This window comes from Xenopus laevis, chromosome 7L (assembly GCF_017654675.1).
Source record: "Xenopus laevis strain J_2021 chromosome 7L, Xenopus_laevis_v10.1, whole genome shotgun sequence".
Lineage (NCBI taxonomy): Eukaryota > Metazoa > Chordata > Amphibia > Anura > Pipidae > Xenopus > Xenopus laevis.
Window position 1 is genome coordinate 73,524,853 of NC_054383.1, and position 16,264 is coordinate 73,541,116.

Sequence of the window (16,264 nt, forward strand, 5' to 3'; positions counted from 1 at the left end):
TTTTTCCTTTAGAAATTGTATTATCTGTTTGGCAGCATGTCCACAAGGTTGATTATAAGTCAGGAGGGTGGAGGCTTAGTAGCACTGAAAATACTGGGCAGGTGTAACTGTCTATAGTATGGACAGCAATCTAGGTTTTTCCATAGCCTGTACAGAAAGTAAACACTATTTGCAGATAATATGAAATAATCGGCCCTCAATAAAGTTTTTTAATTAAATAAAAGAGCTTGTTATTGTTTAGCATTAACATACAGAATATTTCAGTGAAAGAATTATAGTCAATGTCTTGACTTTTTTCATGCCTTTAACATGTCATGTCTACATACAGATAACTGTTTACATAATGTGAGCAGTTCAGTAGCACTAAAAGGCTTAAATCTATAAAAGGCACAATTACATGACACAATCCTGGCACCACATTTAATTTTTTCCATTCAAACTTTCATGGAGATTTTAGTATTTGTTGTTGTTGGAAAAACCAACTAAAAGCAATAGTGGAGAGAGAGAAAGAATGAGCGTTGTATATGTTTTCAGGAACTAAGCATGCATGTGCCTTTCTCTTGATAAAGAGGTTAAAAGCATTCAGCTGGCCTTGCCTGGATTAGACAAGACCTCCCAGATAGAAAATAAGATGTGCTTTTATTGTGGATTTAGAACTGATAGGGTGTTAATTCTTCTGTCTCATACTTTTGCTTTGAGCACCACTTTCTGCTCTGATGCTATGATATCCCCAGTTGTAACCCTCGCATGGCTGATTGAGCAATGTGGTTTCAGTCTGTACTCTCTCTTTTTCAAAGCCTGGCCATTAGGAATTCAATCAGTGTTCACCCTAGCAGTGCTGATCCTAATAAACTCTGCCATCCCAGCGGATCTCTTGTTCCAGAGGAGATCTGATACTCTACGAAGGCCTCATTCATGTGGTTTGAATTGATTGATCATTGTGTGTGTAGTCTTTGCTCTTGAAAGTAGTCAGTCCCAGGTGTTTTTTTTTATACAACTGTGCATGATTTTATCCTTCAGCCTGAATCAAAACCATATGAGATTCCTGCCACTTCATAGAACTCCACTGCACATATCCCTGCTTTGCCCTTGTTAAACCAATGCAGTTGCCTCACTGTAACATATTGATTTGCTGTTCTGAAATACAGTACATTCCCAGCATCCTCACTGACTGGCTGAGCAGCTAAGCAAGTCATGTTCAGAGAAAAGAATACATATCAAATATATTTGTATACAAATATAAAAAAAGAATAACCTAGACATTCTATGTACTTGATACGTGTATGATAAAATGTATGAAATGGTGGTAACTAGGGATGAGTGAACTTTTATGCCTGATACACATTTGTGGGGAAATTAGTGGTTTTGCCAGCGGCTAAAATGTTCTCAAATCAAGCAGCCCTTTTTGCCAGAAAGATGACGTGGTCTGTACCAGAAAAAAGCAGACAAGATCATTATCCATGCCTTGCCTTCCATCAACCAATGGCATTGGAGACCTTAAATGCATTCTGGTGAAATTTCATGGGTTTGCAAAACTTTCAGCTAATCAAAATGCTGAAAGTTCGCTCATCACTAGTGGCAACTTAAAAAATGGGCACATCCAATTTATTATTATGTTTGCATAAAATGTTTTAGTGTTGCAGTTTTGCACTAATAAATTGTATTCTAATGACTCAGCACACTGTAGGGCTCATTTCCGACTGCAAGTGCACTGGGATGATTCCCCCAGGAGCCCCCCTCACTTGGATGAATTCTGTTCTCAAGCTAGTCTTGTTTATTAGTACCTTAATCTTGAGGAAAAACCATCTGGTTACAGTATATGAGCAGTTATATGTTTTTTTGTGCTGTGAAGAGAAACGCCCTTTTACACCTGTAAGTTCCTAAATTATACCTTCCCAAGTTTATAAAAACTCTGTGATTCCTTTGTTTGGGGTTCTGACTTTTTGTAAGTTCAGAATCCACGGAGCACATGTCAAATAAACATTATCTTTTTTTACCCCAAGTAATCTCTGGTAATTCAGATTCCATGACACGTGCTCTGTGCTGCTCAGTCCTTTCACCTTCTATTCTGAATCAGCTGCTGCTGCATCTTTTGATGCAGGAGAACCCTGGAGCTACCGGCAGTTGCAACAGATTCAACACCCCTTTGTGCTTACAATGCTGCTAGAATTTTGGGAATAAATGCTGCATTGTGGGGAAAAAACATGGCAACTGTACTCTAAATTGCACTTTGCTCACTGCACTTGCAGACAAAAATGAGCCCTTGAGTATTTAATTATAACAATAAATAAAAGTACAAGAAACAGAAATGTTTTGAAAATTGGGCATTGCTAATGGAACACATAAAGGGGTGCTATAAGCTTTTTCACAAATTTTTTTTTCTTTACACTATTCACAGTTTGTTATATTCATCTCTGTATTTGTAACCACACCCATAGTTTATAATATAAATATCTCATTGGGTAATAGATGCTCCATTGGCTAACCAACATCCTTGAAAAAATCATAACTGCAAGGGATCTACAAATGATTAGATCCAGCCCTCTCGATATTTTGATGCTCTCCCCAGTTAAACTCAGATAACTACAACTACCTGCAATGTCCGTCCTATTTCAACCAAGAAAGATGCAGCTTTCTAAACAGAGAAATATAGTTTAACAGCAATTAAGAAAAAAACATAAGAGCGACTTTAAAAGAGACTGATCTATGTTGCCCAGGAAACTGTATGAAAACTATTTTCAGATATCGATGACATTTTTACATCTGACTTCCTCTAAATCCACTTGTCCAATAATGCAATGTACCCCCTGTTGTAGAATGTTACCTCGGAGTTCCATAACCTGTATAAAAGCACTTGGCCTTTGGCTCTTGTGCTTTTATATGGTCATGTAATGCCCCAAGATCAATAGGGGGTACATTTTTCAAAATGTGGAATTAGCCCGGAAATCTGACGATTTTTGGGTTTTCGGGAAAAAATTCAAAATATTTGGGCTTTTCAGGATAAAGCCTGGAAAAATTGACCAATTCTGAAAAAGACTTAAAAAAAATTGTAGGATTTGGTTTTCGCTCTATTTTATTGGGTTTTTACCCAAACTGATTAAATCTAGGTTTTTTTTTTGTTAATAAATAAGGTAAAATCGTGGATTCTAGTTTGGAATTTTTTTATTTAAATAAACAGAAAAAACGGATTTTAGTAAATAACACTCTTACCAGCAACACAGAGATATCTTATGCATCAAAGTTAGAAGTGTATTCAAATTTGCATGAATATTGAAATTTGCACAAAATATCTGTGTTGCTGGTCTTTTTCGTGAAATATATATATATATATATATATATATATATATATATATATATATATATATATATATATATATATATATATATATATATATATATAAAATAATAGATTAAAATGTGCTGATTTATACTGCATTATTAAATTACAGAACATGTAAAAGTTGTTTTTGCAGGTTAAAAGAAAATTAAAGTATGCAGTCATACACACAGTCATTTATACATTTGACTTTGTTAGACTGAGAGCTTAAGTGAATTTAGATATTAGCTGCAGTCAGTGAACATTTTCTAAAGTCTCGTTTAAATCAATGCAATAAAATCCAAATCAAATCTTTAACTACGTGCTGTTCTGTCATATCTTCTTCTGCACTTCATTATTTTACCTCAAGGGAACAAGCTTAGCTATTTTCACTGTCGGTTGCTTTAAGCAACCTGTTTCCATTACAGTTTGAAACCTCTGGACTAATTAGAGGGTGCCAGTGCGAGCCATGCCTCCTGTGATGTAGACAGATACATATCAATTTGTCCCAAGTGTGTGGCAGAGCATTTTACCAATGCCATAGGCTAGCTTCACATCTCTTGCTGAAAACACAGTGGAGTTAAAGGCTTTGGAAAAAAAAGTACTTTTCTCTCTGCCTGGCTCATCTCTCATGTTTACCACCCTCTTACTCAGGCAGCTTTGATGTGTGCAGACATGCTCAAGCCCCAAGTGCTGCAACCAAAAATGTTTACCTAGCATTTTGCTCAGTTATCCATCATGTTTGAATTACTTCAAGCTCTGTTTAATTAACACCACTGCTTATACAAACAGCTAATGAGCTGAACTGCCTCAAAAATCACCCAATGATTTCATCTCAATCAATTTTCTCAACTCTGATTAGCTCATCTGTTTTTGGAAGATTGGGGGATTAAAGGTCACATTTGCTTTAATGTACCAATTTAGCTAATGATGGATGCATGTAATACACACCTTTGGTTGAGCAATTAGCATACTATTTTGGAGCATCATAAACATCTATTTTATGTTCTAATCTGAACTTATAATTATAACTAATAACTACTATAATGTAGTTCTTTAGTGACTGTCAAATGTCCTTCATCATTAAGGAAAAATATTTTAAAATCCTATTTTATATATTTTTTTAATTTCAAAACACTTGGAGCAATGTCTACTAGTGTTAAATGTCTTAAATAATCACTAAACTGCACGTCATTGTGTTGCCTTATGTCATCATGCTACTTTATTTTTGGACTCATGTAATCAACTTTTTTTGGTCCCCATTCTTACTAGAAGCCTACAACTAGGATAGTTTTGTTCACTTCAATAAATGAACAAGAAGTCACAATTACCAAATATACTCCAAAATATCACAAAAATAACTTTGTTAAGGTATGTTAACATATGTTTGTAAAAAAGGCTCAAGTTCAGCCAAAAAGGGGCAGTAGTAACTATATTATACTCAAGGTCAACGTCAGTCGAAATTTATGTCTCTAAGTCCAAGGTAATTGCCGGAGAATTGGAGAGAATGGATTAACAGTAGAACTATTGACTGGTCTAACAGTTTACCACTTTAATCATTGTCATGGATTGATAGTATATCATCACAGAAAGGAACCAGATAGCTTGTTACGTACATCTGCCAATTAAATGTATTTGCATGTGCTATTTTCAAGTCCTTGAAGTCAATGAAGCACATTAGGCATAATTTCACAAACATTGAAACTCCAATTCACAACTATAATCATTATCATAGAATTCTAGTATATGCATATCGTAACAGAAAGGAATCAGATGGTCTATTAAGAGTTCTAATTAAATGCCAATAGATTATGATTGGGATTAAGGTTGCCACCTTTTCTAAAGCAAATGACTGGCAGGGACATAAGGGGGCATGACTTAGAACAGTGCTGTCCAACTGGCGGCCTGCGATCACTCTTGTGTGGCCCACCCACATGAAAGTCTGCCTGCTGTGATTGCTTACCTTGTATAACTGGTCCCTATATTGTTTACTCCTCAAATTCAGATTGTAATCACTTGAATTGTTCACACCTGTAGTCCCCCTGCATTGTTCACATCTGTAACACCTCTATTGTTCATTTCCATAAAGCCATGCAATTTTCCTACCTCAGACCCCGACTGAAAGTGCCCACATGCACTTTTCACTTGTTTACTCCTCCTCATACAAACTGCTGGAGGGGCACCAGTATTTTGTCACTGTATGTAGAACAGTATGAATAGTATGAGTGGTCCTCATAGGTTTCCCTGACTCCTGCTCTATTCTGCCTTCCCTATGCTCCTTGTGTGTGTCATACTCTGCCTGCACTATGTTCCTTGTGTGTCATACTCTGCCTATCTTATGCTCCCTATGAGTGGTCTACACTGCCTGACCTACTCTGCCTGCCCTATGCTCCCTACACGTGCCATTCACTGTCTGCCATATGCTCCATCCGTGTCCCCTACACTGCCTTACCTACGCTACCTGTAGGACGTGAGCTTGGTAGGGTTTGATCTGGGGGGTTGTTCAATTGGAAATTGTTGTTAGGGGCTCCTAAGGTGTTTGATGATGTGCTGGGGTTGGGGTGGGGGGGTGGGGGCTGTGTTATCCACAGGGGACAAGAAGGCATATGGATTTAAGGGTATGTCTTAATATGACATACACTTTTTATATGAGTGATATCCCTGCAGTAAGCACCAATCATTTGGTTTTTTTGATGTGCTACCAACATTAATTTTGACATGGTCTTAACCACAGAAGTTGGACAGCACTGACTTTGGAGACTGGAGGCCTTGTGGTTTTGTGCTTATATGGTTAGACAAAAGGCATTTGACTTGCACAACAGTTTACTTTAATTTAAATAATAAGACTTGAAATTGTTCTATCTGAAACAAGGTACAACCATTGAATTTCTGTTTTTGAATCTATATGTCTGCATTAATTTGCTTTTATTTAGTGATTATGGGGATTATAAGACAAAATAGTAATGTTTATTCACTACCACAATAAGGCACAATAAGAAGTGTGTCAAATAAACTTCTTGAAAGTGATGCCAGAGGCCCTAGCAATGTACATTGAATTTCTTCATTTCTAGTTCCCGCTTGGTAATCAGCCACATATAGCATTTATCAGGAAATTTAGTATGAAACTGTTTCCGTTTTGATAACCATCACAAATTTTCTTTAAAAGACAACCACATTTCAGTAAGTCTGATAAGAAAAATTCTTACCTAGTACAGTAAGCCTTGCTGGACGGGATCTGATAGCTGCCTGGATTGCCTGACATTCATACATGGCATCATCCTGGAGCTCTGCTCGTTGAATCATTAAATGATGTTCTCCAGACAAATGATCACCACCAACTGAATAGCGGGGATAACCTAACAGAAAAAGAGTGAAGGACAAGCCATTGAACCAGAAATTAGAGTTATTAAATACATCTAATATATAAAATATTAGATTTTACTCAAAGATTTAGCTTGCATCACAATTCTAATATTATACAGTAGATATCATTCTAGTTAATTGTCATTCCAGATTTTTGCAAATACTTAAGTTAAAGGGTTTAAAATGCAGAAGCTCGTCCCTTACTGCTCATTCAAAGAGCACTTGCATTCGGGTTCTGGTTGTCCTCTGCATCTCCCCCTGGATAAATAGGGTTTAGAATGCAGTGCTGGCAGGCACAAGCAGCCTCTATTGTGGGCAGTAGGCTTTGTAGCCTGTGTTTATGAGCGCATAGGGGTAGAGGAAGTAATTCTAGTATATTTAAAACAAAGATTAGCTTGTGCAAGAGACCACAGCTGCAAGGAGAGTGTTCACATCTGAAAGGATCAATTGCAAAGGAGAAAAGTAATCTTTGGTAGGTTGTTGGGATAGGCCTTCCAATAGAAATTTTATTTCATAATTTAGTGTTTATTGATTTATTACAGTGTTGTTTTCAGATATGTATTTTGATTACTGCTATCAAAATACTGTACTACCAAGTGAACACATCTTTAATAGTAACCACTGTGCCAATTCATCCATTTCTAGATTATTTTCCTAAATGGAGCAGGCACATCAATACTTCCTACAAGAGTGCCTCCAAGCTTTGTCAAGTGCATTTTGGACTATATGTTTCTCCTGTTTGAGACATATAAGTAAAAATTAAGCACTTGATTGTCTATGTATCATACTGAATTCTATGTGAAATATTAAAGCACATATTTAGTAATGAAAATTTTTCAAATTGATATTTCTGAAATTTCATCATCCCTTTGATATTGTGGACGTTTCATACGTTTAAACTTAGTTCAGCTGGATAATTAATCAATCAAATCATCACAAATTAAGGTGTGAAGCTCACCTGAAAGATCCCGTCCTACTCCTATGGCAAGTCCATCCTTTATCCAGAGTAAAAGCCCATGGTACCCTGGAATGGCACAGAGGAGACTGACTGGTTGTCCAGCTACCACCACTTGGTCCTGTGGCTGCTGAGTGAAAGATGATTGGCCTAGAAATTAAGAAATATTCAGTAAGTCTTAATACTTTCAACCAAGGACACCATAAATTCAAGCATTTTACCATTTTACCATTGCTGCAAACATCCAATAACCTAAAAAGCTTATTTTAAAACTGCATCCTAATAAGCCTTCTATAGTACCACTGTAAATAGAGTGACCATATGAGAAAAGAGCCAATTTTAACTGTCATTGAGATGTGTGAACAAATTATAATATTTTAAAATAATTGTTGGTCTGTTTGGGTAAAAATTGCGGTGCATTTTTATCAAACAAAATGGCACTTCTCAATGTCTTATTGAACATCGACATCTGACCATTGCCATCTAATGGAAGCAAATTGATTTCATTTATTTTAGATATATTATTACATTTCTTTTTCATGTTTTGCTTACAACTGACAATATAGCATTTAACGGTGGCAGGCTTTGCTCAAGAATAACAATATAGTATTTGACAGCACCAGCCAATTCAGCATTAAAATAGATTTTTCTCAGATGTCAGCTATGTCAACTATACATATAGTTATGTACATTTTTGGAGGAATACAATTTCATAGGAGAGGGTCCCCTGCTATTATATTATACAACCAACTTGGTAATATTTAGTTGATAAAAGAAACTACCAAAAGATGTGTTTAGCTCACAGCATGATTAGTTTGCTACGGATGCCCGTGAAAATCCATTGCATTTGAACATTTACATAAAATGGATAAAAAAAACTGTAAAAAAGCAATAACAACTCAACATTTGCACTCAATGAAATTTGGTTCTGTATGAAAGCATAATTACAATAGCTTGGGATACAACTTTAGCTCCTTGACTTAACTGAAAAATAATCTACATTTTTTAAATTGCAATCCTTGAATAAGCAATGGCAAAAAAGAGAAAATGAATTATCAATCTGTTCTTAAAGTATTACTTTTTAATTTCTTGCCTTATGGCAAAAATAATTCAAATACATTACATTTTTCATTCATTAAACTATATATTGTTGTAGTGTGTATCCTACAGTAGGGTTCAGCATGGTTTTCTCCTGCATTCCAAAAACATACATGATATTTAATTGGCTCCTTTTTGGAGAGTGTCATGTCTGATAGACTGTTTTTAATAATTGTAAAGAAAGAGTCTGAGTCTAGAGATAACTCAAGTAAGAGTTAGTAAGAAGTAACTAAAATTTATATTTACAGTTAAAAAAGAGAATTGAATATTATACATACAGTATAAATTGTTATGATCTGGTATCATATCCTAGATTTTTCAGACTCCTCTATTTGGTTATTAGCCATTCCTAATATCTCCACAAAAACAATCAGGGAAAGCACACATATCCTCATGTAAACATTATACCCAAGGATTGTTACCACTGCTACCGCTATAAAAACAGACTTTTATCATGGGATGGAATCCAAAACAAAATGCCAAAAATCTGTTGATCTTTATATTCCATTAGCCAAAACATCTGCTGATCTATATTTGTTGAACCAACTGACCTCAGAACTCAAGTGCAGTAGTCTGCAGAGCCCATTCTTGGCATCTTTGCTTTATGCCATCTGCCCAGTAGAAATGACTATATTATACATTTACATATGTAAAGCACACAGTTTCAGTATGTGCAAATGTTATCAGGAACAAAACATTTTTTAATAAAGACAATAAACAAAGGTACAGAGTGTGGTGAAGTGCTAGGAAATTAAGAAGGTGTAGTGTTTTATGTTTTATGTTGTATCAGATGAAAGAAGGAGAAAATGTGCAATGAGTATGGAATAACCAAAAAGAGGGGAACATGGAACAACTGGATGGCTCTGTGATGGAGGACAACAGAACAAAGACAATTGAATTAAGAAATGTAAAAGGGGAAATGGAAGTTAAAAAGGGCACAAAAAAGAAACAAGCATGACAAGAAGAAAATTGGGCATGGGGATAATAGAATGCCACAAAGGGGAGTAATAGAATAGGATAATTGGTAAATATGCCACTAATGAACAGCATAAGAGAAAATTATAAGTGTAAATGATAAAGGAAAAAGATCAGTGAGGAGTGAGTCTCACAAAAGGGACAGAAGAAGAAGAAAATGACTCAAGTTGTAATAAGATAGTGAAAGGCCAGTTAAAAGGGAGAGAACTGAGAAAGCAGGGAGTGAGTGTTACACAACAGGGGGAAGAGGTTAAGAGAAAGTGGGTTACCAAAATTCAGAAGCTAAAAAGGGGAAGGTAGAAAACTGCAGAAAGGGAGGGAAGATGATATGAAAAAAATGAAAGCTAAATGGGGCAAACAAGTGTGAGAAAAGAGGGTATAAGGGCTTTTCAACATGGGAGCAGTGATGAGAGAAAATTCACGAAACAGCAAAAATTTGTGTTTTGATGCCTCATTTTTCACAGCAAGCCCCCTCTTAGGAGGGGTGGATTATTAGCAGTGCATTATACAGTATTGACATGCAAGCATCTAGCCTTGTACCTATACAAAGAATTGAAATAAAAGCAATGCAGTTGTTTGCATTTCTGTTGTCTCTTAATATAACACCTTTATTGTTACACCACTAAAGCGGGTTAGCGGGTAATTAGTGCTCTTCTGGAATTTTGATCTGAATTAAACAATGATAATTTAACCTTTAAAAAAAATGAAAAGCTAAAGCAACCCAAATGTAACAAAACCAGAAAGAAAATAATGTTGTAAATATTCAAAGTAGTGTACATGTTTTTTTTTTATTAAATGGAATATTTAATCTAAGCTGATGTGTGCAGCTCTACAGTCAACCCTGCAAGTTGGTTCAATAATTCTGCAAATAAAGGGACATCCATGGGCACAGTTGCACAAGTTGGCCAAAGTCAGTTGCGTAAAAAATCTCATGTATTAAACGTACTTGCGTCAAATGGTGCTCCTTGCACTTCTGCATAGAACATTTGTACAGTATGTCTTTAATGTAAATAAAATTACAGGCATCCTTGGTGGTTGGTGTTTGGGGAATGCATACAAGTTACAAAGGTTGCACCAGATGACAAGTGAATTCTACTTCCTAACTGGCTGCTATGGTTTGTTAGACCTATTGTGAACGTTGTAACTTTTATTATGTTCTTGATTGATCTGCAACTAGTGGTTTTCTAGCTATTTCTGGATTAAATAAGAATCTTTCAGAAACAGCAATGCATTTTTAACAAGTTATAACATGCATAAAAAGCAAACACGAGGCACAGGAATTAAGGGTGTTATGCCTATATCTGTTAGAATCAGGTTTATGCTGAGGCAAATTAACAGATACATTCCCTATGTATGCTGAAACTCTTTGATGTGTGTTACCTCTAAAGAAAAATACAGCTTTCATGATCTTGAAGAGGTCACGCTTGAATATCTTCATGATTATTACATTGTGCTTTAAAGCCCATTGTGCTGGCTATTATCTGTATAACAGATTGCAGCCCCACACACATTCAATTCCTTTATTATAAGGGTAGTGTAATGACGTTGCTAAAGTATAGTAGAGCACACACTGTCTCCCTGATCTCTCTGTATTACATTGGAGGAAATACTAGAAAAGCTCAGCTTTTTATATACAAAACCATTACTAGTCATATCTCCAAATCGACACTGAACTGGGACAGCCATGTAGAAAATGCACAAGAGTTATTATCTGCTTGACCATTAGATGTCATGGTATTAATGCACTTATTTCAAGCTATGTATTAATAAGGCAGACCCAAGAGAAATGGCTTTCTAATCACATTCAACAATGCATTATCATTGTCTAGCTCTATATATGGTTCACACTTTAATTCACAGTATATGTGTGAAGAAAAAAAGTAATTATCTACAAAAATATGTAGTTGATTCATTTATGCCCTAAACGTTACAATAATTTCATTTTGTTGAACATAAACAGCACATGTAGATTTTTATAGACATAATTAATCACTGTGCTAATTATATTATAATGGCATCTGTTGCACAGCATGTTTAAGGTCACTAAAATTTTGCAGAACATGTACTTCTGGTTAGCAGGACTGGGTTGTATATTAATGAGCTTAGAGATGGTGTGTGCACTAGGATGATGTACTCTGTACAGTAATTGGTATTGATAATGATGTTGTACAACAACTTTTCTTGCCTTACTGCTCTTAAAGATGAGTACTTGGTAACAATGACCAGTTCAGAAGTAATAGATTCAACTATAGCACAAGCTGGCAGCCAGTTTCATGCCCATTTTACATGAACTAATATTGCACAGTTAGTAGTACTATGAAAATGTCATATTAATGTGATAGTATTCTATGATCCAGGTACAAGAGAAAAATGCCCAGGTGCAAATTTGACTAATGTTGATAATTGACTTGTATTCCCATCATAATAGTTATTGGCCTAGATGAATTGCATTCACTGTATTTGATTGATATTTAGATCAGTGAGATGATGCTAATTAGATGATATGGTTGCTGGGGTTTTTGATAGAATAGATTGTTAACACCTTGTTCTCTTGGAAGAAGAATGCATTTGCTTGACATTTAGCAGTGCTTTATTTGGTATGTGGAGCAAGGCAATACTCTATTATTGAATATTATTTTTATTTCAGTAAATCTAGTGACTGCAACCAGCAACAAAATATGTGCAGGTCTCACAACATCAAATCATAAATTAGCTACTAATAGTTATTTTGCTATTCTGCCTAGTGAACAATACAGATAAAAGGCAAGGACCATTTACATTAGCCCTGACCTGATGCTCTGCATACATTTGGTTCACTCATCATATGTAACCCACACTCAATATGTGAGGATTTATTCCACTTAACTAGGGATCAAGGTTAGGTATGTGTAATTTTATCTGGTTCTCTGAAAGTGATTTATCCTTACACTCTTCCTAAGCACAGAAATCCCCTTGGATACAGTTGAAACAGTTGTTATAATGCAACCAATGTTTTGGAGCTATATGGAGCATTTCTTATTTTGATGTATATCATCATGCTGATCCTAGGGGGTTAATTTTCTAAGAAAAAAGGGAAATACATTAATTTATAACAAAGATGTTTTCTTATAACTTCCTGTACAGATAAAATAGTTAATACAGATGTAGGATCTTTTATCTGAGATGGTTTGGGACCTAGGGTTATGGTGGATAAGTTACAGTATTGTTCTGTCATTTTATCCATATTTTAAGTCTACAAAAAAATCATTTAAACATTAAAAAAAAACCAATTGGATTGTTTTGTTACCAACATGGATTCATGCAGCCTAGTTACCCTGAAGTGCAAGGTAATATTTTATTATGACAGATTAAAAGAAAATGTTTATTAAAAATTAGAATTATTTGCTTAAAATAAACTCTATGTAATATGGGGTAGGTTTCCGTATAAGGGATCTAGTGTTCTCTTTTCTACTTGTGTTTACGAAGCATCTTGGTTGTGCGCATGTAAATTGTTATATCAATATTTGCTTTACTACATTTGTGTTGAAGTAATAAATAAGATGCATTTTTATTACAGTATATTTCTGTATTATATTCTTGGCTTTCCAGATATATGTTTATATGTATATTACTGGCTAGTGCCAAGTCTTCTTAAAAGACATTGACTTTGGTTTACAATGTTTTATGATAAAAAGGATGATGGCCAGACATCCTGCCCATCACTTTTATTCTCTTAGACATATTACACAGTAAACAGCAAGCAGATTTTATTTCCTGGTCTAACCTCAGACTATTTTAAGTGGAAACTGACAATAAGCACAAGGAATGTAATGAAACAGAGACATAAAAAAGCTCATGCCAAGCAAATCAATTCCTTATTGGGATTCCTCTCTTCCTCTTCCTAAAGTGGCAGAAAGCCAAAACTCACTTTTAAAAAGATTTGTTTGAAAGAATGTAGCGATTTAGTTTTGATTGTGATCAATGAAAGGCATCTGTGAGATAAAAAGAGTAGTAAAATTGTATTTTTGTATAGGTTTCTTCAAGTGTTTTTTAGTAGAGATGAGTGATCTTTTTCTCTTTGTACAGTTTTGTAGCAACATTTTTCCAACAAGGGCTGCTAGAATTTTGCCATATGGTCTGGTTTTGTGAGAAAAAAGTGACCTGTTAATATTGCTACATCTGACATTCCTGCAGTAAGATCAGCACATCCAGAATCCTTATGTCAAGACCAATGTATCTGATGTCCCTGTATCATCTACCAGTGGTATAATTAGATGTTACTGGACCACACAACAAATTCAATTTATGACCCATAAACATTGGTTAGTAGGCCTATTCTATATTGAAATTGCTCATTGTTTAGGGACTTATTGGACCCCCCCCCCTGTGATGGCAGTCTGCTGTCTCTGTACTTATGCCCCTATTAGCTACCAATCAAAAAGTAACATTGATTGATCACCAGCAAACCAGCAAATTGATTGCTATGGATTACTAGAGCTGGCACAAACCTTTCAACTTACCCCCAACTTTATCACCATAAATTTGAATAGGATAATTGTTTTTGAACACTATTCCCTAAGCTCCAATATAATATTAGTTTCGAGAACCCAGAATGTATCTAGTAACTCCATATGTCATTAAAAGAAAGATTGTAACTTTTATTGTTTGCACCAGTGTGCAGTGTATGTAATAACATTTCTTACTGAAAAAGTGAAAAGAATATGCCAATAAGTGGTTTTAACATATTTACAAAGTGATAACTGCCTAATGGAGAATATTAAATTGTGAAATGCCAATTTTCGTTCCTATTTATTATAATTTTTCCCCCTAATGGGAATACAATTCACAAAGCTAAAGCAAATGCAGGTATTTTGCAATGCAATATTGTTTGTTTAAAAGTTATTACATTACTACTTGTAATTGACTTGGCAGTTTTTTAAGTTATAGATGGGAAAAAATGTCCTTATCCTGGGTTAACATATTCTCTTGGCAGTTCATTAACTCGCCAGGAGATGTCAGTGTTCTGTTCTAAAAAAAAGGGGAGCCAATATGTTCTCTGCCTCTTTTTTTTTTCCTCCTTCCTATAAAATGGGTACAGGATTGGGCCCAGGTGGAGGTAGGCTGAGTAGATGAAACTAGCAAGAGAATACACACTCCACGAGTGAGAGATAGGTGCAGGTTAACTAAAGAGCAGCCTGAGCTCCACCGATGAGAATGAGAAGAATTAGAGCAGGCCTGGACTGGGAGTCAAAATAGGCCCTGTCATTCCAAGTACACAGAGGCCCAAACAGCCTCCTACCAGCCCAAACAGCCTCCTACCAGCCCACTATATGGTAACTTTCTATGGAGCAGTACAGCAGCCCCTCTGGCATTTGCCAGAACCCACAGATTGCCAGTCTGGGCCTGAATTAGAGTACTGAGTGTACCACCCCAGTGTAGGGATCAAGTGTGGACTTACGTGTCGGTGCTGTTGCACTTGGAGTTCCTGAATACTGAGGATATGACACTTCTGACTTCACTTTATCCACTGTTCATTATGACCCCAGATGGGTAGGACATCTGTGTATGTGAGTAACTCTTTTGAATTGAATTATTGCTTATGATTATTCTACTGTAGATTGTGTTACACTTTTTAAATAGTTACTGTTCATTTTTGATTAACCACTGGCAACCAATTTATTTGATTAACCGGAGGGTTATAGTTCTGAATACCCTTCCTCCACTATATGCAAAGGCCCACACCTGTCTCATGATAAGTTTATTTTATGTTTAATGTGACTGTACATTACTAATGTGCTTATGCTAGCATTGTACTCTGCAGACTGAGATGCTACAAAAGTAAAAGTTTTTATAAAATTACACAAACTTTTGGTTTCTATAAGCACAGGAAGAAAAGTGACTAAACTCACTTTAATGAACACAACATAAATTTTTTTCTAGTTTATGAATTGTTTTGTAATGTTAACAACATTAAATAGTTGCATGTGTCTCCTAAATATACACTACATGCTGCTCTAAGTGAATGATGCTAACAGAGATGGTTAAGATGTTTAGAGGCAGAGATTCCTGCAGTGCTGTGCATGGCTGCCAGATAGCAAGACAGGTGGGTAACGAGCTTTCTGACATCTCTGTGCTTTAGAGTTCCCTTAAGTCTTTCAGGAGTAGGCAGCCAAAAGACTCCAAAACTGTTCAAACGACGCTTGCTAAATACAGAGCTGAAACTTGCCAGCTCGCTCGAGTGGAAAAAAGGGACAAGAGCTTCCAACATATGAACATATTATGAAGTCAGAAATTATAAATTATGTGTATTCTATAATGGCTATACAGGGTATCTAGATGGTCAATTTTCTGTGTGCTCAAATGTAGTGTTTTTATATATCCATTCTCTTGTGTGCATTTTTTATTTTGGTGCAGAATGTCGCCATCTGCTAAAGTATATTTATGTTGTTTATTAAAAAAGTATATAGATTCTCGGTGGGACTTATTGTAATGCTATCAGCCTTGGCACAGATTCCACATCAACCAGGATTCCTAATTCAAAAAAAAGTGCAAGATATATAGAGTAATTACCACTGGAG

General features: G+C 35.6%; 1 protein-coding gene across 2 annotated transcripts in view; it reads right to left on the bottom strand.

The window, feature by feature from the left end:
- Positions 1–16,264, bottom strand: part of LOC121395536 (kin of IRRE-like protein 3) — a 729,825-nt gene that overhangs the window by 279,518 nt on the left and 434,043 nt on the right. For both annotated transcript variants that reach the window (XM_041569178.1, XM_041569177.1), the window contains exons 3-4: positions 7,638–7,784; positions 6,523–6,672 (exon numbers count right to left, since the gene is read on the bottom strand). In XM_041569178.1, coding sequence (XP_041425112.1) covers positions 6,523–6,672; positions 7,638–7,784 — 297 coding nt within the window. The remainder of the gene's footprint in view (positions 1–6,522; positions 6,673–7,637; positions 7,785–16,264) is intronic.